The sequence below is a fragment of the Chionomys nivalis genome, chromosome 11 (genome assembly GCF_950005125.1).
Source record: "Chionomys nivalis chromosome 11, mChiNiv1.1, whole genome shotgun sequence".
Taxonomy (NCBI): domain Eukaryota; kingdom Metazoa; phylum Chordata; class Mammalia; order Rodentia; family Cricetidae; genus Chionomys; species Chionomys nivalis.
In genome coordinates, this window is record NC_080096.1 from 44,412,105 (window position 1) to 44,439,009 (window position 26,905).

Genomic DNA, 26,905 nt, shown 5'->3' on the forward strand with positions numbered 1-26,905 from the left:
AGGATAGAGACTATTGTAGTTATTGCTAGATGGTCATAAAAGTTCTGATTCCTGGCTCTGTCAGCTTCAGGGAGACGGGAAAACCTGTTAATGCCTGGTGTCTGATAAATCCTGGGCTCTCCAGCTGTTCACGTCTGGTATTCTCCTATGTGGTAGAGGTGAATGTTCTGGTCCTCTACTATAGCTTCTCTGATACCACACATGATGTCAAGGCCTCATTTGGGGAGGATGGAAGCCAGCCTGTCCCTTGGCCTTTGCACTTTCCCCCAGTTCTGCAGGATCACCGCTACAGTTGACAAGCTGCCTCAAACAGCTTTGTTAAAGCTGTTCCTTGACCCTCTGAACAGGGACAACAGGCTCCTTGTGGGTACTTCTCTTTGTGTTCAGTGTGTTCCCCAGCTGCTGTCTTTGTCTGTGGTGTGTTTTGAATGTCTGAATCACCACTGTGCCTTTCTTTGAGTTTCAAGGACCCCGAATAATCTTACCTCTCTTCTCCTCTCCAGGGTTCTTTCTGTTTGTCTTTTGTATACTTTCTTCTCCCTGTCTTTTTTTTTTTTCAGAACTGATGGATCAGTTACTTTTCTGTTGCTACGATAAAACACCATGACCAGCGTGTTCATGTACATATAAAATAAAGCATTTAATTGGGCTTTTGGTATTACAGGGCTAGAATCCTTAATGGCAGAGCAAAGTCATGGCTATAGGAAGAGTCGAGAGTTCACATCTTGATCCACAAGCAGGAGACAGAGAAAGCATACTGATGATGTCACCATAATTTGAAACCTCACCCCCCTCCACACACACACACTGACAAACATCCTCCAACAAGGCCACAACTCTCAATCCTTCCCAAACAGTTCACCATCCGGAGACCAAGTATTCAAACATATGAAGTCATGGAGACTATTCTCACTCCAATCATCACGATCTAGAGATAAAGATAGGGATAGGATTTATTAGATTGACTTACAGGGTGTGGTCCATCAATAGTCTCATACTGGAAAGACTGAGACCACTTTAGTCATTCAGTCTCAGAGGCTGCATGTCCAGACAGTCCTAATCTGGTGCTGGACGAGTCCTGCTGATCTCCAGTTTACATTGGCGTCACAAAGAAGTTGGTTCTAATGTCATGAAGAAATGCCACAGCAGCAGGATGGATGAGTGTGCCACCAAGAATGAGGGCAAGTAGGCCCAAGGAAGGAAAGTTTCCTACTTTAATATCCTTTTATGTGGGATGCCTCCAGAAGGTGCCACTCACATTTAGGGTGGGTCTTCCTGCTTCAGATAATCTGACTGAGGACCTCACAGGAATGCCCAGCAGCATATGTTTTTGTTGACTCCATATTCAGTCAACTTAACAACCAAGGTTAGCCTCCACAGTCCCCCAAATTTGTGACTATACTACCTTTTAATGGAGGAAAAGTTTCTTTTTGGACATGATTACAGATTTGTCTTTAGATTGGAAAATTATCCTTCATTATTTGTTTGCCCGATCTAAACACATTGTACTAAAAGGGCCAGAGTCTTAGTTATAGCATGAGTTCCAGTTGGTCTTAATAATAAAAAAAACCCCGAGTCAGATATAAGGGTTAATGCTGAAGATCAGAGAAGCAGAGCGGTCAGCCACTAGGGAGTTCTTTTACCTCTACCAATGCTCCTGTCCTGAGACTGCATCTCCAGGCTGCTCCTGTCTCCACCAAACCTCAGGCTGCACTGAGCTCCTGTCTCCTGCCTTATATTCCTCTCTCCACCCAGCCACATCCTGTCTCCACCTCCCTAGTGCTGGAATTACCTTTGTGTGAGCTCTGTTTCTCTTCCAAACAATCTTGGGTAGCCAAGGTGGCCTTGAACGTAGAGAGATTCCTCTGCTTCTGTCTCCCTAGTGCTGGGATTAAAGGTGTGAGCCCCTCTCTGTCCTTTTAGTGGATTAGCTCTGTACTCTGGTCTTCAGGCAAGCTTTATTTGTTGAAACTCAAACAAAATATCACTACATGTAGTCAACTGTCAATTGAGAGCAGGTATATTAACAGAAGAAGGTCTGAGAGGCACAATGTTGCTGTCATTGAAGATTGAGCAAATGTTTGAGGTAACTCTTAAAAAGACAGAGAAGCCGGGAAAACAATTTCTCAAGAGCCTCTAAAAAAGAATATGATCTCATCAACTTGTTTTTAGTTCAATGACACAACATCCTCTAACAGAGTTTTAAGATAATCAAATTGCATTCTTTAAGCCATGTGGTTTTTATAGCTGCCACAAAACTAATAGAGAATTAGAACAGTATTCACACAAAAATAGTCAAGTCCGACCTTTGTCTGAAGACTGATAATCATTTTCTTTCAATGTGAACAATCAAGTAGAGAGAATGACTGCTGTGATTTGAGTGTGCCCCCAAAGTTCACCTGCTGGGAATTTAATTCAGAAATGTCTATGTTCATGTTGTCTGCAAGTGAACTTTGGGGGTGATAGCGGCGTTAGATGGCCTCGTGGGAATAGGGCCCCCACTTCAGATTACTGCGTTTATAAGAAAATGCATCTGAGCTCTCATGCTTTCCATATCTGGTCATGTGATGCTTTCTGTCACTCAGTGGATGGCCAGACGGCCCCCACCAACTGCAGCTTCTTGGCTTTGATCTTTCTAGGCTTTTGAACTGTAAGGAACACATTTCTTGTCTTTATAAATTACCTAATATGCAGTGATTTTTGGGGGGGTGCGTGTTTATAAATGTTCACGGATATGAATGTGCATGTTCATGAGTACACATGTACATACATGTGTGTACAAGTTAGAGGATAACCTCCAGTGTCATTCCTCCTCAGACACTGTCCGCCTTGTTTTTTGAGACAGAGTTTCTCACTAGACCCTGGGACTTAACCACTAGGCCATACTGTCTGACCAGTGAATCCTGGGAATTCACCTGTCTCTATCTATGCAGTGCTGGGGGGTCCAACTAATGCACCCCAATTTTTACATGGTCCTGGGGATTGAACTCAAGTCTGCTTGTTTACGCAGCAAGCTCTTTACCAACTGAACCATCTCTCCAGTTCCTTAAGCTCTAGTTTTCTGATAAATTACCAGAAAATGGACTAGCATGCATACATATTACCTCAAGGTTAATATTGCTTACACTCTGAAAAACAATGTGTCTTTTGATGGACAAAAGTTACACAATGAGTTAAATGCACGCATTGCACTTTCTTTGTGCATGAAAGATTCAAGAAATGACTATTGAAGGGGTTTGAAATGGAAAGAAGACAGAAATTATAAGATATAATTTAAAAAAATCTTTAAAATACATGAACCACCTACTACTGTGTGGGTCTTTTGTAAGTGACTTGTATTTCTATTTACAGATAGTGAAACTAGCTCCCTAATGGATATAGAAAATGTAATTCTGGCTAAAGTTCACGAAGATGAAGAAGACCATTCAGAGGCCATATTAAAATCTGAGAAGCTTCAACAAGACTTATTTTTCATGGAAAGGGTTTTAATGGAAAACGTATTTCAGCAGAAGCTTGCAGCCTACCGCCAACTCCCTGTTTTAAAAGGTACCTTTTAAAAGTAATCACAATCACACAAAATCAAATAATTAAAAAAAATTAATTGTCCTAAAACATATTTCTAAATGTAATTTTCACTCTAGTTACCACTTATTAACGAATGCATTTATGTAATTTTAGCCACTTATTAACTACCTATCATGCATGTGGGTAGCACCAAAGTCCAGAGTAGGGAATCCACAGAAGGTTGTCCCTCAAATTTAAAACTTCAAAAGCATCTTTGTCCTTATTCTCTCCTTGTTCCTGCATCAAGTTAAGCACTTGTTTTTTATAGTATTTTTCAAGTTTGGTTTTCCTTTGCAATGCCGTTAAGTCTCAGGTTTCAACTGTTTTAGTTCTGCTTCCTAATGTTAGCGACAGGGACATCCATCCCATCCTCACCACTACAAGTCCCCTATAATATGTTCACAGAATATTTGATTTTAGCTATTTGCAAATTATTATTTTCAGTTTTCTACTTTCTGGGGCTGGAACCCAGGTCCCTTTACAGGTTCTGCCTCTGAGCTATACTTCAGTCCACTGAGTAGGTGTTTTTTTTTTTTTTTTTTTTTTTTTTCTGGAGATGAATTCAGCCTTTCAGCACATGAAAGTTGTGTAGTGAGTCATTTGATTCCAAGTTTAATTTTGTTCACTATGTTGCCCTATCTTGTGGATTTATTCTAAACCCTTCATGGCATTGAAGGCTCTAAATGTTCAGAGCCTTCCCATTGTTTCGGGTCAGCTGCATGTCAGAGCGTACTGTTCCAGATATCTATGGTCTGGCCAGAGACTGTCATTGTATTGTTGGAAGGTGCTTTGAAATTCAGAGACCACTGAAATGCGTCTGGGCATCCATTCCTTGCAACACAATGTCTTTTCCTCTTGTCCTCCTACTTTTCGTGAATTCATCTTGATCCTCAAATCAAAGTCTGTCTCCTATGTGATTCTATCAACAATGAGAATACAAAATGATATGTGTAGCAGACCGTTATAAACTGGAGAAAACAAGGATAATATTTAAAACTATGATCCTTTTTACGTAAAGTTGTATTTTAAAATTTGCATCGTGTATATTGTTCCAGTCTATATCTAAAGAGTTGGATAGTTGCAACTTAAAGCACTGTATATATTGACATTTACAAAGCTAAACTGTTTACTGCTTAAAATAACAGAGCAAATACTTCAATGGGCAAGATTTATAGAAAGTGGCACATCTGTACTTAGACTGTGTTTTTGACATACTTAGAAAACTAAGAAAGTTATGTAACTAATGCCCTGATCAGCATAAGAATATTCCCAGGCACCGTAAAGATTACCATGTGCTGGTAGCATGCACACATTACCCACCACCGCCAGGTAGTAGTTGCCTTTCTCTGTAACCGCAAGTGAACTTTCCCAGCTGTGCTACATCATGGAAGTGCATCCACAGAAGAAGTGCTGGGTTTTGAGGCAGTGAGATGACTCAGCAGGTAAAGGCACTAGCCACCTAACCTGAGTTTGATTCCCCAAACGCACAGGGTAGAGGTAAACTGATCCTTGCACATCATCTGGCTTCCATACACATGCTTGTGTATGTGTGTGTGTGCACACAAATATAATAATAAAAAATTAAAATAAACTTGAGTTTAGATTCTTTTACTCACTCTTCCCAATGTGGAGATTCAACTAGGTTGGTGTGTGTAAATAGTTCATTTCTTCCTCAGTGAAGCGTTCCAGCACATGAAAATACTTTATTTATTATAAAATAGTTTGTTTACTTAACAGTTGATGGAGTTACATTCTGTTCCATTTGAGGTTTTTGATGGAGCCTTTTGGCAGATGTATTTCAGGGTTTTTTTTTGTTTTTTTTTTTTTTTGTTTTTTTTTTGTGAAAATTCCTAGCACTGGGTCATTGAGTAGATGTGTATTTAGCTTAATTTTAGGAACTGTGAAATATTTTCCCAAAGAGTTATACTGTCTTCCATTTCCATAATCAGTAGATAAGGGTCCCAGTTTCTCCAAATGTTAATTACTGATACTGTAAATCCTTTTTAAAAGTATTATATTATCATATATTATAAATAACAGGTTTCATTACATTTTATAAATGTATTTTATCATATTTACCTCCATTACTCTCTTGTCCCATACCCATTGATTACTTTCCTCTTCCCAAATAGCAGTTGCCTGTTACAAGGAGGGGGAAATCATGAGGTTCCACTCCTTCATGGGGATCTACAGGCAATTAATAGTTTCTGGGGAGTTAGAGGCATTATCTTCATTGATAGAGTCACTTGTAAACTGAACGTACTCCTGCAAACAATACTTTGCCCATGTAAGTAATTTTAATTAAACCCATTGGTATATACATGCACACACACACAGAAGTTGGGGAAGGGAAGAGTGACAATCCTTTTAATGTTTTCCTAGTGATTAGTAATGCAGAATGCTTATGGTATTTGTGTATTTTTCATTTAGTGTTCCACTAGGTCTTTTGCATATACTAAAATGTGGTTCTCTTATTTAAGGTGTGTGTGTGTGTGTGTACATGATACGATATGGCAGGGGTGTGCCAAGGTACACATGTGAAGGTCAGAGGACAGCTTTGTGGGGTCAGCTTCTCTCGCTGACCTTGGAAATCAGACTTAAGTTTTCTGATTGGTGGCAATTGGCTTTACCCTCTGAGCCATCTTGCTGTCCCTGATGATGTTATGTGCTAAGTACTTGGTAGGTACAACAGATCAGTTGTAAAGAGAATGTAGTGTTGGAATTGAGTAAGAGGAAGGTAGCATGCAGTTGTAACCACTGAATATCAACAATGTCAGAAGAATAAAGGAAACCCACGGGAAAGAGATTGGTCAGGAAAGAGGTCAAGACCTTCTAATAGCCATGAAACCCAGAACATTCGTTCAGTCATTGGAGGAGCAGAACAAAGTTGAAGACTTGAGACTTTCCAGCTTAACATTAAGCTACGGTAGTTAAGATGGTGTGGTGTTGGTGAGAAGATAAACAAACGGGTGAACTAACCTCTAGAGATCTCAGAGACGGATGTAGCTAGTCAACTGAGCTTTGGCAAAAGACAATCCAACAGAAAAAAGGCAGTCTTTTCTGCAAATGAAGTTAGAATATCTACATAAAAAGTAAATCTAGCCATAGACTTTAGAATCCATAAGAAAATAGTTGAAATATATTATAGACTCCAATATAAAATGCAAAGTTCTTAGACAATAACATAGGTGAAACAATAGCCTTGGGTATTAAATGTTGTTTAAAGTAAATCACCCCAAACACAATGGGTCAAAAAAAATTGATGAGCTAGAATTCATTAGTACAGACACTACTGAGAATAAAAAGACAAATCACTGGAGAGAATATTCACAGAAGACATATCTGATAAACAATTGATAACTAAAATGTACAAATATGTCTTAAGACGTAGCATCCAAGAAACAACTTGTTGGGTATCGTGCCACGTGCCTATAATCCCAGGACTCACGAGATGTAGGCAAGAGGATCAGGAGTTCAAGCCTAGACTGGGCTATAGAGAGCCAGTCTAAAACAACAGCAACGAATCACCAGTACCCCATACTCACGACTTAGAGACAAGAAGCAGCTTTATGCAGTGCACATCTGCCCCAGCACCCTCCAGGCTGATTCAGTATCTGGGGCTGGAGAGATGGCTCTGCAGGCAGGAGCACTGGCTGTGTTTCCAAAGTACCCAGGTTTGATCCCATTCCCAGCACCCGCATGGTAGCTCACAACTATCTGTAACTTCAATCCAACCAAATCTGATGCCTTCTTCTGTCTTCCACCATCACCATGCACACATGAGGTGCCCACACATACAGGCAGGCAAAACACCCATAAACATAATAATAGAATAAATAAAACAAACTTAAACAAAACAAACAAGCAAACAAACAAGCAAAAAAGGAGTTTAAAGCCTGCCTTGTCTACATAGCAAAGTCCTGTCTCAAAATCAGTATAAGGTATGAAGGGAGGTCTCACTGAGGACGATATCCAGATGGGAAACAATATCATTGGGGATTTCTAAATGTAAAAGCCCATGGGACAGGTAAAATGACATACCTGTTAGGATGGCCGGATTCCAAACACATGGTAATACCACATGCCGGTGGCGATGAGGGACAGGAGCTCATTCGTGACTGGTGGGAATGCATACTGGTGTGTAATCTGGGAGACTGCTTGACAGTCATAAAACAAAGCACAGTCTTCCTGTACCGTCTACCAAATGCATCTTGCTAGCTACCCAGATGGGCAGAAAACGAATACCCACACTCATCACAAAGCCCTCCACACAGTGTTTATGGGAACCTTTTTCATAATTCCTCAAACTTGAAAGCAAGCAAGATTTCCATGACTAAATAAATGGATGGACTGCGGTACAGACATGGCTCAGTGCAGAGTCATGGAGTCTTGGGTGGACATGAAAGAAGCCTGCATGCATGTTACTTTGTAAACAAATCCAGTTTGAAAATGCCACAAGCTGTGATTCCAACCGTAAGACATCTATGTAGAGAATGGGAAGAGCAGTGAGTGACTGCCAGGGTTGAGCATGCATCCAGGGATAAGCAATCTGAGCGTAGGTTTTTCAGGAGAGTGAGGCTATTGTGAACAATAGTGTAATGGGCCGCATATGTCAGTCATTCTTCTCAAAACCCATAGACTCTACTTCACGGGAGTTAATTCTTATGCAAATTTTGAATGAAAGTGACAGTGAACCAAAGGCAACAGCACATTCGTCAAGAGATATAGATTAACAAGCGCTATTGCCAAGGACTTTAAATAAGCAGGCAGATGGGCTCCCAGGACATTTTTTGTTCCCCTCATATATTTGGCTTATTTAGAAAGAAGATGGACCTTGGAGAAAAATAGTGAGTTATTATAAATAGTATTATTACAAAATATTATAATTATTATAAATTATTATAAAGGTGGTGATTTAAATTCCAGTGCTTTGCTGGTTATAGCTTCATACCAGGATTGCTTGTCTAGTTGCATAACAAAATACCTGAGAAAGAAACCTTAAGGAAGAAGGGATTTGCTCTCTGCCTTATTGCCTTGAGACTCAGCTGGAAGTTCCTCTGTTTTTGGATAGGCTGGCCAGCCAGTGAGCTTCTAGGATCTGCGTATCTCTGCCCCACGATCCTAGGGTTATGAGCACGTGTGACCATGTTCAGCTTTTTTTTCTTGTATTTTTCTAGGATCTGCGTATCTCTGCCCCACGATCCTAGGGTTATGAGCATGTGTGACCATGTTCAGCTTTTTTCTTGCCTTCCAGAAATTCACACTTGGGTCCTTATGTTTACAGAACAAGCACTCTTACTCACTAAGCCATCTCCCCAGACTTGACCTGTATACTTTCTCAGGTAAAGTTGTTGGCACCTTCCTAATAAAAAAGCACAAAGCTTGCTTTACATTTTCAAGGTAGCAGCATTTTGATGTGCTACTCTGGCCCGTTCTCTGAGGGACCAGAAAGTCTGCTCTCAGAATGCTTTAGTCGATCTGACTTAGCATTCAGGTGCCCCATTCCTCTGGCTGTGTATTCCAGCAGATCCGGTGGTGCTGTAAGCATCAGTGACAGGGAACCTATTCAGATTCTTTGGTATAGAGAGCAATGCTATCTCCGTTTGACTTAACTTTAGAGCGTGAACCTGGAGAGTTGGAAGAAGTTAAAGAAGAAGAAAATCTCGAGGAAACAGAGGAGGAGAGTAAGGAGGACGAAGAAGAAACGGAAATGGATCTGGAACTGGAACTAGAGATAGCCACAGAGCAGTCAACGATACCAGCAAATCTGGAGCGGCTCTGGTCTTTCGCCTGTGACTTAACTAAAGGCCTTAATGTGAGCAGCCTCGCCTGGAATAAAGCAAACCCAGTAAGTCCCCAGATGCTCTAACAATTCCAACCGAGTGTTTAAAGGACAGTCTTTTGTAAATTTTCATGTGTGTGTGTGTGTGTGTGGCTAGCTGGCCAGTGAATCTCCAAATGATTGTACTGTCTCCACCTCTGGAATTACAATGTGAGCCATTGCATCTGTCTTGGGGGGAGGGGCGGTCTGGGCCCTGAACTCAGGTCATCACCATGTGTGGCAGACACTTCTATTCACTGAGCTGTCTTGCTGGTCCTCACTAGCAAATTCTAGAATGAAGGGTTGTTGCTTGTTTCTTTGTTTTTATTCAGCCATGGGCAAAGGATTTAACCTGGCTGTAACACCTATTTTTAAAATGTCTCTGAATGAAGTTTATGTTTAAAAAAGGAGAAGATGCAAATAGTTATTTTTCTCCTTACATATAAAAACATTACCATCTTTATCTTATTTTGTTTTTTTTTTTTTTTTTTTTTTTTTTTTTTGAGACAGGGTTTCTCTGTAGCTTTGGAGCCTGTCCTGGAACTAGGTCTTGTAGATCAGGTTGGCCTCGAACTCACAGAGATTTGCCTGCCTCTGCCTTCCTAGTTCTGGGATTAAAGGTGTCCACCACTACTGCTCAGCTTACCATCTTTATTTTAAGAGTGTGCTTGGCTCATGGTACCCTGCAAGACAATGTCAGACGACGTGACATATACTAAAAAACAGTGTATGGTTGACTTATTTTAACCTGTACCAAAATTCATATACCTACATTTTTCATCTCCTCAAGCAGTCACATTTGGAAGGGTGTGCTTAAAACAGTGACCATGCCAATGTGTAAAAATGGGATTACTCAGCAACACTGCTATTAATACTGTTAAAATTATGCAGCACTTCCCGTTTGCCAGGAAATGCTTAAAGTTTTTAAAAAATATTTTATATTTGCTTTTTTAAATTATGTGTATATGTGTTTGTGTGTGAACGTGTTCACTTGAATGCAGTGCCCTAAGAAGCCAAAGGCAAATCAGTCCCCTGGAGCTGGAGTTAGAGGTGTTTGTGCGCACAATGTGGGTGCTGGGGGTCTGAACTCAGGTCCTCTGGAAGAACACTCCATGCTCCAAAGTGCTGATCTGTAGCCTCGTACTAACTTTCCTGTTTGAATAAGATCCTCCACTATGTTGATAGGTAGTGAGAGGCACAGAGACAAAAATTTCTCCAACCTCACCCAAACAGGAAACAAAGCAGCCAAATTCAAATGCAGATAGCTGGTAGAGTTCCCAAAGCAATCTTGAGGCAGACAAATTAGATTCTAAACCTGTGGGTCACCACTCCAAGACCATCGGAAAACACATATTTGCATTACATTTCTTAACAATAGCAAACTTCCAGTTATGAAGTAGCAACAAAAATATATTTTGTGGTTGGGATCACTGCAGCACGAGGAACTGTACTAGAGGGTCACTGTACTAGGAAGGGCGAGAACCACTGAGCTAGGGACTGGTTTCTTTGTTTTTAAAGGCAGATGTTTACAGAGTAACAAGTCTGTTGTTCTTCCAGGTTTTATAAAATGTTTCTGAAGATATTCCCCAACTAGTCAGGGGGAAGCTTCAGGAGTGAAAGTATCTGTAGTTGGTTGTTTTCTTACTTTTTTTTGGCTCTTTGCTCTTTTGTTCTTTGAGGGGCCCACCACTAAACTCCCAAAATAATCACACACAGAAGCTTATTCTTACTTATGAATGCCCGGCCTTAGCTTGGCTTGTTTCTAGCCAGCTTTCCTAAGCTTAAATTATCCCATCTACCTTTTGCCTCTGGGCTTTTTTTTTCTTTTTTTATTTCTGTAATCTTACTTGCGCTCTTACTCGGTGGCTGGCTGGGTAGCTGGGTGGCTGGCTCCTTCTTTTCTCGCTCCTTGATCTTCTCTTGCTTTCCAATCCCTCTTTTTCTCCTATTTATTCTCTCTGCCTGCCAGCCCCGCCTATCCTTTCTCCTGCCTTGCTGTTGGTCATTTAGCTCTTTATTAGACCGAGTAGGTGTTTTAGACAGGCACAGTAACACAGTTTCACACAGTTAAACAAATGGGACATATAAGAGTGCAACACTTTCTGCATCCTTAAACAAATGTTCCACAACATAAACAAATGTAAGACATCTTAAAATAATATTCCACAGCATCTATCTTTGGAGTAGATACTTAGTGTAGTTTGAACTCAGAGCACCGCACACACTAAGCAAGCACTCCACCACTGAGCTGCAGTCCTAGCCCCACATCCCAGGCCCTAGCCCTCTATTTTACCAATATTTTAAAATAGTTCATTAGTAGGTATCTTTATACATTTGTTACTATTTCCTGCCATCCCTTGAAGTGTCTTTTTTCTGGTTTTCAGGACCTTTTGGCTGTTGGCTATGGGAACTTTGGATTTAAAGAGCAAAAAAGAGGAATGGCTTGCTGCTGGTCAATAAAGAACCCTATGGTAACCCAAACAGGAACAAGAATATTTTTATCTCATTAAATATTGGCAGGGTTTGTACATGGTAGGCCTGTGTGTAGTAATCCAGCAAAGTCCAGACTATTTTGTCAGTCAAGACTTTCCATTTTCTTGTGTGTGTTCGCATGTAGAAGAGCCCAGGTGTGCAGGTGGGCATGCACTTGTGTGTGTGTGTGTAGGTTAGAGCACACAGCCCTAGAGATTGTTACCTCAGTCCCATCCACCTTCTGTTTGTGACTCAGAGGTCCTCACTGACTTGGAACTCGTCTAGTAGATGAGACAGGCTGGCCAGCTAGCCTGCGATTCCCTTGTCTCTGCTGCAATTAAAAGCACGTGCCTCCAGAACCCAGTTTCTCCGTGGATTTTGGAACTGGAATTCAGGCTTGAAAAGGCAAAGGCTTTCCCAACAGAGCCACCTCCCTGGTCCTCATTGTTCCCTATAGCTTAAATCCACAATAAGTCCAATTTGTTTGTTTTTACATGGGGTGAAGGAAAATCACTTATGGCTCCACATGATACATTCCCAGCATCTTTTATTTACCGTGTTATCACAGCTAAGTATAAAGGAGGCTGTACCTGAAGACCCTTGCAAAACAAAACGTGTAACCAAGAGGGTCAATAGTAGGAATAGAACCCTCCACTCAGCTCTTAGAAAAAGAGCTAGTAATCTGAGAAATAATCATGTTTTCTCAGAAGCATCTGTTAAATCTCAAAGTCAAGCCAGTGGGCAATCCTAACAGTCAATCTAGATATCCAGCAACCCAGATTTCTAGCTTAATAACATAATATAATATAACAGTGTGGATTTTATAAGGAGAAAGAATGACAGTGACAATAGGCTTTTAACTAAATAGCCCTGCTCCATCTGTTGCTGTATAACTTTCATTTAATTTAACTCAGAAGTAAAATGTGAAGCTGCAAACGTGGAGGGTAAAAGAGCATCCCCAATGATTAAAGTTATTGTGAGTAGCCGTGGTCCATCAGGCTGCTGGGTTAACACACAGAGGAATACGCTGTCGTAATGTGGGAGGACAGGCAGAATCGTCATCAGGAGCTTGTCTCCTTTTCACAGGGATTAGACAGAGGAAAGGATTTAGTTCAGCCATGACAGAGTTGTAAAAAGAGGTAGCTTAGAGAGTTTGGGAAGATTTTTTTTTCCTATGTGCTTTGTAGAAATCACGAAACAATCCAGGATTCTAAAGCAAACGGCAGAAGATACATGATCTCTTTGCAGCTCATTGTGTGTTTCTATCGGGAGTGAAATATGTGCTGGTCACACTCATCCTTGATGGAGGAGTACCAAAATGAGACAACTTATGCAAAGTCCATAATGCATTCATAAGGCCATCGAGGACTAAGGCTTTATAGTAAGTTAAGGAAATAAGTGTTTGAAGATTTGTGTTCATGTTTGGTAGAAGCTGTGGACTGGAGTAACTGAACTAGACTAACTTCTCACACTCCCCGCCAGCACAAGATATCCTCAGCCGCCATCACACGCTACCTTCCTGTGCTCTGTAAAAATGCCCACAATGTAAAGAGACCATTTCCCCCCACAGTGGCCAGAGCGCATTTATCAGAGTTCGTATGGAGTTACGTCTGTGGACTTTTCGATCGGCTCACCTAATCTGCTAGCAGTTGGCTACCACAACGGCACAGTTGCGGTTTATAATGTGCAGAGCAGCAGTAACACTCCCGTTCTGGACAGCAGGTGAGAGTGCACCAACCAGATGAGCAAACGCGGCAGGCGTGCTTATTCTCTCCCCCAGGAACAGTTCTAAGAGTGACTGTTTTTACTTTGAAGTGAGTATTCTGGTCCTTCTGAGACTATAATACCATTGTCTTCAAAATGCCTGCTGCTCCTCCCGTTGTCTCCCGCTGGAGTCTGTCACCCTCACTGCCTCCCCATCCTCTTCTCTCCCTGCCTCACCAACACACTTATCTTGGCTTAGCGGTTTCTGGATATTCTTAAACAATTGCTTTATAGTATCTCCTCTAAGAAACTTCATTCTCTTCTTATGCGTACCCCACACGCCTTAATCTTAAGGCTTATCGTGCTACACAAACTGTTCGTTGCTGAGGAGACGGACTGGTGGATCTTTCTGAGCTCCTGTGTCATCTCAGTGAGAGCGGGGGCGGGGAGGTGCTTTCCTCTGGATTCTCATTATGTCATGAAATATTTAGCACGTGCCAGCAGGGCATGTCTGAGAAGGAATGAACGAGTTAATGGGTGATAAGAAGAATACAGGCAGGTTAAAAAAAAAAGCTAGTTTTAAACGAGTTAGGTGGTTGTTGTTTTGTTTTTGTTTTTGTTTTGTTTTGTTTTCTTTAGACCAAATTTCAGAGTGGCTAAGATGTGGCATATTATTTGTAGCAGAGTCAGAGCACGCTTAGCTGAGACTAGCTATAGTTACCAAGGCAGAGGGTTACTACTGCAGTGATTTGCATAGTTTTGCCAGCATGGACCTTGCTGCTTGTTTCTAGGAAGAGGGCCCATGTTTGTTTAACCAAATCTCCAAAGCCATTTTTTACTGTAAGTTCAAAGCTATTTATTGTATTGGAAAGTTTATATAAAATAGTCAAGGGAATAAATAATAGGAATAGAGCTCTCTATTCATCAGCTAGAAAAGGTCAGTAATCTGAGAGATAATTTTAGTTTTTTAAAAAAGTTAAATCTCAGAAGCAAACCAGTGGGTAAATCCTAAAAGTATAGGGAGAAGAATGAAATATGTAGCTGGGATTGTCTATTTGAATAATGAAAAAGAAACTATAAAAATAAAGTTACTTATTCAACATGTCTAAAGAGTGAATATATAAAGCAAAAAATATAGATCCTAAGAAGAAAATGTTTTCTTTTATATTTCTTTTTATTTTTTTAAAAAAAAGACAATACAATTATAGGTCAGTAAAAATTTCCTTTTGAAAGACATAAGAAACACCATGTAAAATATTAAAGTAAAGTGATTAACTCTTCAGAAGTCTGGTTCTTGAGTACACAAATAAGGAAATAACTAAATAAATAAATTAAAAAAAAATAAAATAAAAGGAGCCAATGAGATAGCTCTGCAGTTAAAGACATTTTTCACTGAACGTGATGACCTGAGATGGAATTCATCCCTGGGACTCCTGTCATGGAAGAGAGAGTGGACTCTGGCACTATTGTCTGACCTGCACATGTGCCCTGGGCTACATGCAACACCCCCAACCCCACCCCAGCCCCACAGGATGAATACAAATGCCAAATAATTGAAGTCTGGGTTTGAACAACAAAAGAGTCGTTACAGGAGTAGAAGAACGGTCATTTGGGGTATTGTTCTTATCACTTTTACGCCAAGGTCTTCCAACTTATTTAAATGATTTGTATTTGGCATTTTTGCTTGTTTTAGCGAGTCACCTCAGAAACATCTGGGACCTGTTTGGCAACTGCAGTGGATAGAACAAGACAGAGGAACCACGGGGGATGACAAGAGAGAGATCTTGGTGTCGATATCAGCTGATGGAAGGGTCTCCAAGTGGATTATTCGAAAAGGACTGGATTGTCATGGTAAAAACCAGAGGAGAGCCCATTTTCTCAGATGCTGAACTAAAGTTCCAGATGAGAAGCCTTTCTGTGTGAAAGATGACAGAATTTGGCTTGGTCGGTAGGTGGAAAACCTGGACCTGGTCATCGCGGTCTGAGCATCCAGATTTGTTTTGTCCCAATTTTTATCTAACCATATGCATACAGCTGATTTTCAAAAGGACAGGCGTGATGCTAAGTGTGCTTTCTCGTGCAGTTAAATAGCAAACCGTGCATATATTCTTATCCATTTATATGTATACACACACAAACATATGCGCGCGCACATTTCCTTCCACACAGATTTGATGCGGCTGAGGCGAACTACTGCTGCGAGCAGCAAAAAGGGAGTGGAGAAGGAAAAGAAGGGCGAGGCTCTGATCTCTCGACAGGCTCCCGGGATGTGCTTCGCTTTCCACCCCAAGGTGAGTTTGTTTCAATCTACTTTCTACCATTCTCTGTTATAGTTTCCAAATACTGAGATGCAGTTTGTGAATTGTACACACACGCACACGCGCACACACACACACCTGTGTAGATATGGCTGCCGATGTGAGGCAGAGTGGGAGAGAAGAGCTGTGCAGAACTGATTCTCTTTATAGCCACAGGCCTAATACGCATGCCTCTGCTCACCTGCCTGGCCACTTGGCTACGCTCTCGTACTTACGTAAATTAACTCTAGAATACGCCGCTCTACATTTTAAGGTGAGTTACCTCTCAGGATGGGGATTATGAAGACTTCCCAAGACCTTGATGACATCGGAGCACTTAATGAGATTCCGCCCTTCTAGAGGAACTTGGGAATCAGAAGACTCAAACACTATGGCAGACCTCTAAGAAAATGAGTCCCACATCGTCTTTTTAGTAATACTACCACCTGCCTCATTCGAATGAAACCTTGTGGGCCAGAGAGATGGCTCCGGAGAAAAACTGTATACAATAGCATGTGTCTGTAAACCCAACACTCCTGCAGTAAAATGGGAAGCGGAGGCTTTGAATCAGCCAGAAACTCATGGGCCAGCTGGCTTAGAGCACAATGTATAGCAGAAGCAAAGGTGACCTTTCCTCTGACCTCCACACAAGATTTTGATGTAATTTATGTTAATACCATTTTTCTATTTTCTGTGTAACTGGTTTCCACTTTGATCTTAGTATTTTCCCTTCTTCCGTTTATATTGGTTTTAAATGCCTCTTGCCTTACTGACTTTTAATAATATAAGTAACTGATTTGTGACTGTCCTTTTTTGCCATATACAGATGTTAAAATTAACATTTTTTTTTCTGGTTTTTTGAGACAGGGTTTCTCTCTGTAGCTGTGGAGCCTGTCCTGGAACTCTCTCTGTAGACCAGGCTGGCCTCGAACTCACAGAGATCCTTCTGCCTCTGCCTCCTGAGTGCTGGGATTAAAGGTTTGCTCCACCACTGCCCTACTTAAATGAATATTTTCAATGATCATAAAATAAACTTTGTTTTGACATTTTCCTATATATATTTCCCTCATATCCATCCCTACTGCACCTCTGTACCCCTTTTCTTTCATTGGCCTGCTTCTGTCCAAGTCATCACGCTTCTATTTTCCTGTCGTAGGTATGCACACATTTCTATAGTGTGGGAGGAGAGGTGGAGACAGAGTCTCAGGTAGCTCAGGCTGGTCTTTATCAACTTCTTATAGGTTTTATAGGTTTGTTTGTTTGTTTTTTTTTTTAACATGTTTTCTGTTACCTGATGGTCCTCTGGATTTCACTGGAAACTGTTGTATTGTCTTCTTTTTTAATCTCCTTTTTTTTTTTTTTTTTTTTTACTTCTCTGTCTTTCTTTTGGTTAATTTTATAGGGGATTTGTCAATGTCATTTTTTAAATAACCAACCCGTTGAGTGACACTATTCCCCCAACTTCTTCCTGAGCATCTTTGTTACCCATATGTAGGAAGGCTGCTGAGTTTTCTATTAACTTTCTAGAGTGCCACGTCCTGAAAGTGTGTGTAAGACATTGCTTCCAGTAATGTCTTTATAGTCTTTACAGATGATACGTATAGAATTATATCATCTGTAAATAAGGATGCTTTGACTTCTTCATGTCCAATTTGTGCCACTTTCATTTCTGTTTCTTGTCTTGTTACCCAAGCTAAGAAAGTGTGGGCACCCTTGCTTGTTCCTGATTTGGGTGGAAATGCTTTCTGTTTTTACACACACACTCACACACACACACACACACACACACACACACACATTAACCTTTAATTTTTGTTTTTAATGCAGCCACATAGATTTTTACTACCAAAGAGGTCCACTGGTCCTCTTAGGACAGTTTATAGGAAACATAACTATGGGCTTGAATTGCATTGAAGTCTTTTTTTTTTTTTATTTTATTGTGCTCTACGTTTTTCTCTGCTCCCCTCACTGCCTCTCCCTTCCCCTTCAACCCTCTCCCACAATCCCCATGCTCCCAATTTACTCAGGAGATCTTGTCTTTTTCTACTTCCCATGTAGGTTAGATCTATTTAAGTCTCTCTTATTGTCCTCATTGTTGTCTAAGTTCTCTGGGATTGTGGTTTGTAGGCTGGTTTTCTTTGCTTTATGTTTAAAAACCACCTATGAGTGAGTACAAGTGATAATTGTCTTTCTGTGTCTGAGTTACCTCACTCAAAATAATGTTTTCAAGCTCCATCCATTTGCCTGCAAGATTCAAGATGTTTTTATTTTTTTTTTGCTGTGTAGTACTCCATTGTGTAAATGTACCACATTTTTCTTATCTATTCTTTGCTCGGGGGCATTTAGGCTGTTTCCAGTTCTGGCTGTGAGCATAGTGAGCACATGTCCTTGTGGCACAATTGAGCATCCTTTGGATATATACCCAAAAGTGGTATTACTGGGTCTTGAGGAAGGTTTCCTAGTTTTCTGAGAAATCGCCACACTGACATGCAAAGGGGTTGTACCAGCTTGCATTCCCACCAGCAATGCAGAAGTGTTCCCTTTCCCCACAACCTCTCCAGCATAAGTTGTCATCAGCATTTTTGATCTTGGCCATTCTTACAGGTATAAGATGGAATCTCAGAGTTGTTTTGATTTGCATTTCTCTGATGACTAAGGATGTTGAACATTTCTTTAAGTTTCTTTCAGCCATTTTAGATTCCTCTGTTGAGAGTTCTCTGCTTAGGTCTGTACTCCATTTTTTTTATTGGATTATTTGTTCTATTGATTACCAATTTCTTTAGCTCTTTGTGTATTTTAGAGATCAGACCTTTGTCTAATGTGAGGTTGGTGAAGATCTTTTCCCATGACAGATGTACCTTCTATTCTTACTCTCTTTGGGGTTTTCATCATCAAGTTGCTGGATTTTGTCTAAAACCCTTTCAATATATATATGGAAATAATAATGTTGTTTCTTTTCTAAAGTTCGTATATGTGATATATTTCACTTTTGAATGGCTTTGTTGAACCATATCTAGATCTCTGAAATGAAGCCAACTTGATCATAATAAATGATCTTTTTGATGTGTTTAGTTCAGTTTGCAGATATCCTACTAAGAGTTTTGTGTAGTGGTATGTTGTTTATGTTTTAACAATGAAGTTTGCCTGAAGATCAGAGTGCAGAGCTAAGCCACTAAAGGCATGGAATGGTGGCACACATCTTTAATCCCAGGACTTAGGAAGACAGAGACAGATGAATCTCTGTTAGTTTAAGGCCACTCTGGGCTACACAAGATTAAATCTGTCTAAAAGAAACAGAGCTCACACAAAGGTGATCCCAGCACTCGGGATCCCAATGCCTTTAATCCCAGCACTAGTGAGATAGAGGCAGGAGTGATATGGCTGGGTGAGATTGGAATATAAGGCAGAAGGAAACAGAAACTCAGTGCAGTCTGAGGTTTGGTGGATACAGACAGAGTCTGGAGATGCAGTCTGAGGACAGGATCTGATCTGGGCATTGGTAGAGGTAAAAGAACTCTAGTGGCTGCTCTCTCTGCTTCTCTGATCTTCAGCATTAACCCCTATGTCTGAATCTGTGATTTTATTATTAAGACCCATTAGAAATAATGCTACAATTTTGTATCTGTGTTTATCAGGAAAACTGGTCTGTAATTTTCTTCTTCTGTTGTATCTATCTGTTTTTGATATCAAGGTAATACTGGCTTCATAAAAAAAATTTGACTCATTATATCTTTTCCTATTTTACCAAATAGTACAAGAAGTATTGGCTCTTCTTATTGAAAAGTGTGGTAGAATTCAGCAGTGAATCCATCTGAATCTGGTCTTTTTGTAGTTGAGAGATTTGTTTTTCACTCTGCTTCAGTTTTGTTACTTGTTATAGATTCATCTAAATTGTTAATCTCATCTTGGTTGATTATATGTATATAGAAATCCATTCATTTCTTCAGATATTCCAATTTAGTGAAGGGTCTTTTAAGGTCTGCCGTGTTGGTTCTTCAAATTTCGCTGGTACAGGTTGTCTCCATTTTCAAATCTGTTTTTACTAATTAGCATCTTCTGATTCTTTTTATTGTGGATGTTACTTTTCTCATGGTTGTGATGAAAATACCTGAAAAAAGGCAACTCAAAGAATTAAGGGATCCAGTCCATCATGGTGGGGAAGTCAGAGCAATGGGACATCCAGAAACAGAGAGGGAATGAAAGCTAGCTAACATTCACGTAACATCCTCGTTTTCCTTTATTCCAGGACCTCAGCCCATGGGATGCTGCTCATAGTTTTTGTTGGGGCTCCTTTCTATGTTAATGTAATTTAGACCACTCTTCAAAGACACTTTAAAATATAACTTTGATGGTTTATTATTTAATTTTTCTCATCACCATGACCCAACGCCTCACATAAACACCTTAAGTGCAGACAGACAATTCTGCTCATGGTTTCATGGTAGGAAAGACATGACGTCATCCAGACTAGTCGAAGTTCCTGTCATGGCGGAGGGGCATGCAACAGCTTGTTTACATCTCAGTGGATCATGAAAACAGAACTCTTGGCCTGACATGGGTGTGTGATTACACCTCAGAGCCCAACTCCCCATGACTTACTCCTTCAGCAAGTCTCACTGTCATAAAGCTTCCACAAATACCCAAACCAGCCAGGGAACCAAATGTTCTGCTCTATGAACCTTTGGAGGGAATTTCATATTCATAACAGCTGCTTACAGTAGACGAGTTGTTCCACAGTTACCTATTTTAGGCCCTGAGAAACACCAACATGTTTTCCCTGGCCTTTACAGTTTCTCCTGGGAAGTGTGATGTTATTATGATCTGTTGTCATTTACATGTGTTTGGCATTTTTCTTTTGCAGTTTTGAAATATCCTGTGAAAAGATTGCGTACTGGTCATGTCTGTTTAGGGTTTTAAATACCTCTTGTAGTTGGAGGCCCACTTGCCATCTTGAAAAACTTACTGTCTTTGAAGAAACTTTTTTTTTAATGCATTTGGTGTTTTTGGTTTGTTCATACAAACCCTTTATGCCTTCTAGAGCCTATTGCATATGGTCCAAATATCTCATATGCGGCTTTTCTTTTCACCTTATAGTGACTATTTTGCGAACACATGTTCTCTCACCCTATAAGCTAACATTTTTGTACTTTTACAAAATCCCCCTACTTTGAGGTGGTCATTGTGAAACCGTAAAAGAAGGACGAAATGTTATATCTGAGATAGTATTTTCTTTTGGTTATTGAGTGGGTTTACTACATGTTAAATTGGCTGATCTTGTATTTAATGTCTGACATGCCTTGTGTTGTAGGACACAAATATATATCTGGCTGGCACAGAAGAAGGCCTTATTCACAAGTGTTCCTGTTCATACAATGAGCAATACCTAGAGACATATAGAGGACACAAGGTCAGCTTAATTCTTGTAGATTTGGAAACTGTATCTGCTGGTATTTTTGAAAGGCACATACAATGTATTTAACAGATGCAATAAGTTTACAACTACGGGTTAGTTGCCCCTTGACTAAGTGAATATGCTGATCCCAAAGAAACATTGTTTCTTGCTCATATTGGTTCTCTGTTTCTTTATGATCGTACATCCAAACTTCTTTGTTTTTCATTACATTATCTGATGTCCTTTCAGAAGGCTGTAATACCTGTTAATAGTTCCTCTCCATTTTCTCAAGTGTACTTTTATGTAGAATAATTAAAGGAAGATCAAATTCATAGCCTTGCTTTCAGCTAAAGCAGTCCCTATGTAGTGCTCAGGGGTGTGTGTAGCTTCCAGAAATCTTAATTAACTTCTAACTTATTGCCCAAGTTTAAAAATATAAGATTTAAATATTCTTTTCCTATGCATGACATTTTTACATTCCCAGGGTCCAGTGTATAAAGTCACGTGGAACCCATTCTGTCCTGATGTCTTCTTGAGCTGCTCTGCAGACTGGGGTGTCATGATCTGGCGTCAGGAGACTCTCAAGCCATATTTGAGTTTTTACCCAACTACTTACGTTGTTTATGATGTCGCCTGGTCTCCAAAATCCGCTTATATTTTTGCTGCTGCAAATGAGAGCAGAGTAGAAATTTGGGACCTTCAAATCAGCACGTGCGTATTGAATGGTCATGCTTTGAGTGATGTCTCCAGCAACACAAGCAGTTCAAATCAAAATATCTCTCTTGTAGCTTTGTCACCAGGTAGAGCATGCTGTGGCTCAAACAGTGCCAGTCACAACTCAGCTGTGATATTATAGTATGATTTCCTCTTGAATAAATAACAATAGAGTGGCTATTTGAATGTTCCATCTCTTGATTTTCATTTTCCTGGTAAAAGTATAGTTTCCAGGGCAGTGCTTCTCTGGAAACAGAAGAATGAAGCTGCCTTTCCTCTTTGAAGGACACAGGTCAGTTGTTTTCATGACCAAGACTAAGAACCATGCCTGTTGAAGGTAGCCTTATGCCTCGGCAGTTCATGTAGAACCAAATATTCTTCCACAAGAGGTAATTATGGTGGCCTGTGGTAGGGCCTTGCTGCTATACACTAAGGCATTTCACAGGCGGGACTGTACTGCACTTCACAGTCTTTTCTCGATTTGATGAAGCATACCTATAAAGTGGAAGGAAGGGAGTTTTGTTTAAATTCTAATTGTAATGTTAGTCACAACTGAGAGCTGAGACACAAATACACACACACGTACACACATAGAGTCAGAGAGAGAGAGAGACATAGAGACAGACAGACACAGAGACAGAGAAAACAAAAACTTTGAGTGATGACAGATGAGTGTTCAACCAAAAACACTGTATATGGTCCATAGTATAACTAAGTCGACACACAAATAACTAGCACAAAACCTTGTTTATCTGTTCACATTTAAGTTAGGTGTAATGATATATTTTACTTTTTTATTATGTATACAATATTCTGTCTGTGTGCGTGTCTGCAGGCCAGAAGAGGGCACCAGACCTCTTTACAGATGGTTGTGAGCCACCATGTGGTTGCCGGGAATTGAACTCAGGACCTTTGGAAGAGCAGGCAATGCTCTTAAACCACTGAGCCATCTCTCCAGCCCCCATGATATTTTGTTTGTAATCTAACAAGTAAAACTTGCCTGTAAATGAGAGTGCAGAGCTAAGCTACTAGTTGACCATCCAGGCCAGGCAGTAGTGGCACACACTTTAAATCCCAGCACTCAGGAGACAGAGGCAGATGGAGCTCTGTGCATTCAGGGTCACCCTGGATACACGAAATTGATCCAGTCTAAAAGAAAAACAGAGCCAGGCAGTGGTGGCTCACACCTTTAATCCCAATACTCGGGAGTCCCATGCATTTAATCCCAGCACTAGGGGAATTGAGTCAGGAAGGAATATGACTGAGCGGAGAGAAGAATATACGGTGGGAGAAGACAGGAGTTCAGTGTAGTCTGAGGTTTGGTAGAGACAGATGCAGTCTGAGGATGCAGTCTGAGGATGCAGTCTGAGGAGACAGTCTGAGGTTTGTAGAGAGAGGAGTCTGTCTGAGGTTTCCTAGACACAGGATCACCCCTTTCAGTCTGAGCATTGGTAGAATTAAAAACTCTGTAGTGGCTGGCTACTCTGCTTCTCCAGTCTTCAGCATTAACCTCCATATCTGATTCTGGGTTTTTATTTCTTAAGACCAACTAAAATTTGTGCTACAGTTATGAATTAAATTTTCCTGGCTGTAACTTGATTGTTTAAGGAATGAAGTTTTTGATTAGGAGCAAATGTTATTCAGAATTTGGGAACACTTTAGGAGATTTTTGGTTTGTTACATCATATTTTTTAAAAATCAAACTTCCCTCAGTTTGTATCTTTTAAAAGACCATTTTCATGTGACACAAATTTTCAGGTAAACTATTTCATTACAGTTTGGATCCTCTGATTGTGAATGTTGCTAACCCTGGAATCAAGTTCACAACCGTTCTCTTTGCCAAGCAGACAGATTGCCTTCTCGTGGGAGACAGCGATGGGCAGGTTGCGGTCTATGAACTGAGAAATATGCCTACTGCTTTGAACAATGGCCGGGTAAGACTTGGATGCAAAATTTTTAGGTCCTTTTGTGACTCTGTTGTATTGTAACTTTGTAGCATGTCATGGATGTACATTTAGTAAGTGACACATAGGAGGTGTGTGGTAATGAGGGGGTCCCAAGTGTCTCTACTTTTACTGTACATGGTGTCCAAGCTTGTCCTCAGTCAGTCCCAGTTCCTTAGTTATAGACGATAAATAGTAAGGATATGATGGCCCCACAGATGACCTTAAACACCGTCTGGAGGAGCTGGGTGTCATGTCTACTGTGTAACCAGGGCTTGGACAGTAGGTGAGGCTGAAATAAGTGTCTTCAGAGATTGTCTACTGTTCTGGAAGTGAGAATCAGTTTCCGGTGCCTCACCCTATGCGGCTATTCAAATGTGGGCATTATGTTGCCAAATTTTGACAGAAAAGCTCAGTATCCTCAATGCATATTATTTTTATGATAGATTTTCAGTTTTTCTTTGTTTTTTTGTTATTTCAAATAATAATCTGGTAAATATCCTAATATGAGAATGTCAAAAGGTTTAGTACTATTTCTGTGAGCATAACCTACCTACCCCTCCTTCGTAGTTTTGGAAAGCAGTTATAGCCCCAGTAATAAAATGAAGTAATTCTTATCAAGGTATTATATCAAGTGACATCAAAATTTTTCTCTATTAGTTTCAACCAAGAGTGTGTCAGAGGTCTGGAGGGCTCTTGGTTTTATTTATAGGATTGATGTGTACCAGGTTTCTTTCTTTCTTTCTTTCTTTCTTTCTTTCTTTCTTTCTCTCTCTCTCTCTCTCTCTCTCTCTCCCTCCCTCCCTCCCTCCCTCCCTCCCTCCCTCCCTCCCTCTTTCTCTCTTTCTCTCTTTCTTTCTTTCTTTTAGATGAGATAGCTCAACCCAATCACGGCATGCTGGGAGTTTATTTAGTTTTCACATTCAATACAAATTAGCATTTACAAATTTTATCCAAATCCTTTTGTTTTCCCAGCAAGAAGGGGGTTTTAGTCTGGATTTCGTAGCAAATGTTTTGGGAGAACCACATGAATCCATAAGCCATTTTTCCCCTGGAGATATTGAAGTGAAGCCCTTGGGGCACAGATACTGAAATCACTTCACGAAAGTAGTTGACATGTATAAAGTCCTTCTAAAAACCACCAGGAATGACAACAGAAAATAGAGAGGTGGAAGGAGACCCTTTATTTAAGTCAATCCTTTTTGTTCCTTATTAAATTTTTTGGGGCTGAGGGTGCAGCTGAACAGTAGTTTATGTTTAGCACGTGTGAATTCCTGTCTTCCATTTCCAGTACTAGAGGGGAAAAAAAAATAGATCTGGATCCAAAAAGCCACTATCAAAACTAATAGAGCTGGTGTTAATACTAGTAAGCAGGATGATAGGATTTTTTTTTAAAAAATAAAATGCTTAAATATTACATAAATCAGCTTTCTTTTTTATTGTTTTTATTGAATTAAATATTTTTTCTCCCTTCCTTTCCCTTTCTCTCTCTTCCCCTTCTGTCCTCTCCTATGATCCCCATGCTCCCAATTTACTCAGGAGATCTTGTCTTTTTCTACTTCCCATGTAGATTAGATCCATGTATGTCTCTCCTAGGGTCCTCTTGGTTGTCTGGGTTCTCTGGGACTGTGAATTATAGGCTGGTTTTCTTTGTTTTATGTCTAAGAGGCACTTATGAGTGAATACATATGGTATTTGTCTTTGTGGGTTTGGGTTACCTCACTCAATATGATGTTTTCTAGATCCATCCATTTACCTGCAAATTTCAAGATGTCATTATTTTTCCCTGCTGTATAGTACTCCATTGTGTAAATGGTGTGCCAGATATCTAAGGCTGCTCCTGGGAAGTGACTCATAAGGATAGGAAGGCATACAAAAAGAACTTCAGAGCTGCCAAGGTAGCTCAGCAGATCAAAGTTTGCTGTGCAAGCCTGGTGACCTGAGTTCAATTCCTTTAATCCATGTGAAGATGGAAGGGGCGTGGTGGGGATGATGCTAACTCCACAAAGTTGTCCTCTCACTTCCACACAGTCAGCATGACATTGCACCTACACACCCATTTACTTTTACTTTTGCAGGAACATTCTGGTGTGGGAGGTCCTGTCTATGTGTTGCTTTTATTGGTTAATGAATAAAGAACTGTTTTGAGCCTATGGCAGGGAAGAACAGAACTAGGCAGGGAAATCTAGGCAGTATTCTTGGAGAAAGAAGGGCAGAGTCAGAGAGAAGCCATGGAACCGCCAGAGACAGATGTTTGGAACTTTGCTGATAAGCCACAGCCATGTGGTGATACATAGATTACTAGAAATGGGTTATTAATATGTAAGAGTTAACCAATAAGAAGCTAGAACTAATGGACCAAGCAGTGATTTAATTAATACAGTTTCTGTGTGATTATTTGGGGTCTAAGATAGCCGGGTGGCCGGGAACCAACAAGTGGCCTTCCTGTTACAACATTGTTTCTTTCATTAAAAAAATATACAAGACAAAGAGGCCTTTGTTGAGTGTGTGTGTGTGTGTGTGTTACATGTATGTGTCATCATGCCTACCTCTATGTTTGTGCAGACACTAGGGGAGGACATTAGCTGCCATATCACCTGAGAGAATCACTCTCACTGGAGCTGGATCTAGATTGGCAATAAGAAGCTCCCACGGATCCTCCTGTCTCCACCCACCCACAGTGCTGGGGTTGCAGGCACTCAGACAGAGAACAACGCCCAGCCTCTTATGAGGTTCTGGGGATTTGAACTCAGGTCCTCATGCTTGCACAGCAAATGCTCTTCCCCTCTGAGCCATCTCTCCAGTCCATATTTGTTGATTTGGGTGGATATGTATTTTGCAAACAAAGAAAGCTACCATGCAGGCCTTGTGTGTAGAGTGCTAGAGCAGAGTTCAGTGAATTGGTACAGGTTTTTGGACCACATGTTCTTTCTCTCTGTGCCAGTTACTGTTTGTGATCTTCCAGTAGAAGGATTTTGATTTTGGGGTTCTGAGAGTT

At 40.4% G+C, this 26,905-nt stretch overlaps 1 protein-coding gene across 2 annotated transcripts in view; it reads left to right on the forward strand.

Annotated features, from left to right (window-relative positions):
- Dnai4 (dynein axonemal intermediate chain 4) overlaps nt 1–26,905 on the forward strand; it is a 73,156-nt gene that overhangs the window by 43,264 nt on the left and 2,987 nt on the right. Inside the window, exons 8-16 of one of the 2 annotated variants that reach the window (XM_057785099.1) lie at nt 3,352–3,546; nt 9,183–9,412; nt 11,770–11,856; nt 13,428–13,579; nt 15,255–15,412; nt 15,731–15,852; nt 21,167–21,265; nt 21,735–21,961; nt 23,742–23,898. In XM_057785099.1, the coding sequence (XP_057641082.1) occupies nt 3,352–3,546; nt 9,183–9,412; nt 11,770–11,856; nt 13,428–13,579; nt 15,255–15,412; nt 15,731–15,852; nt 21,167–21,265; nt 21,735–21,961; nt 23,742–23,898 (1,427 nt within the window). The remainder of the gene's footprint in view (nt 1–3,351; nt 3,547–9,182; nt 9,413–11,769; nt 11,857–13,427; nt 13,580–15,254; nt 15,413–15,730; nt 15,853–21,166; nt 21,266–21,734; nt 21,962–23,741; nt 23,899–26,905) is intronic. The other variant, XM_057785100.1, reaches the window with a different exon arrangement.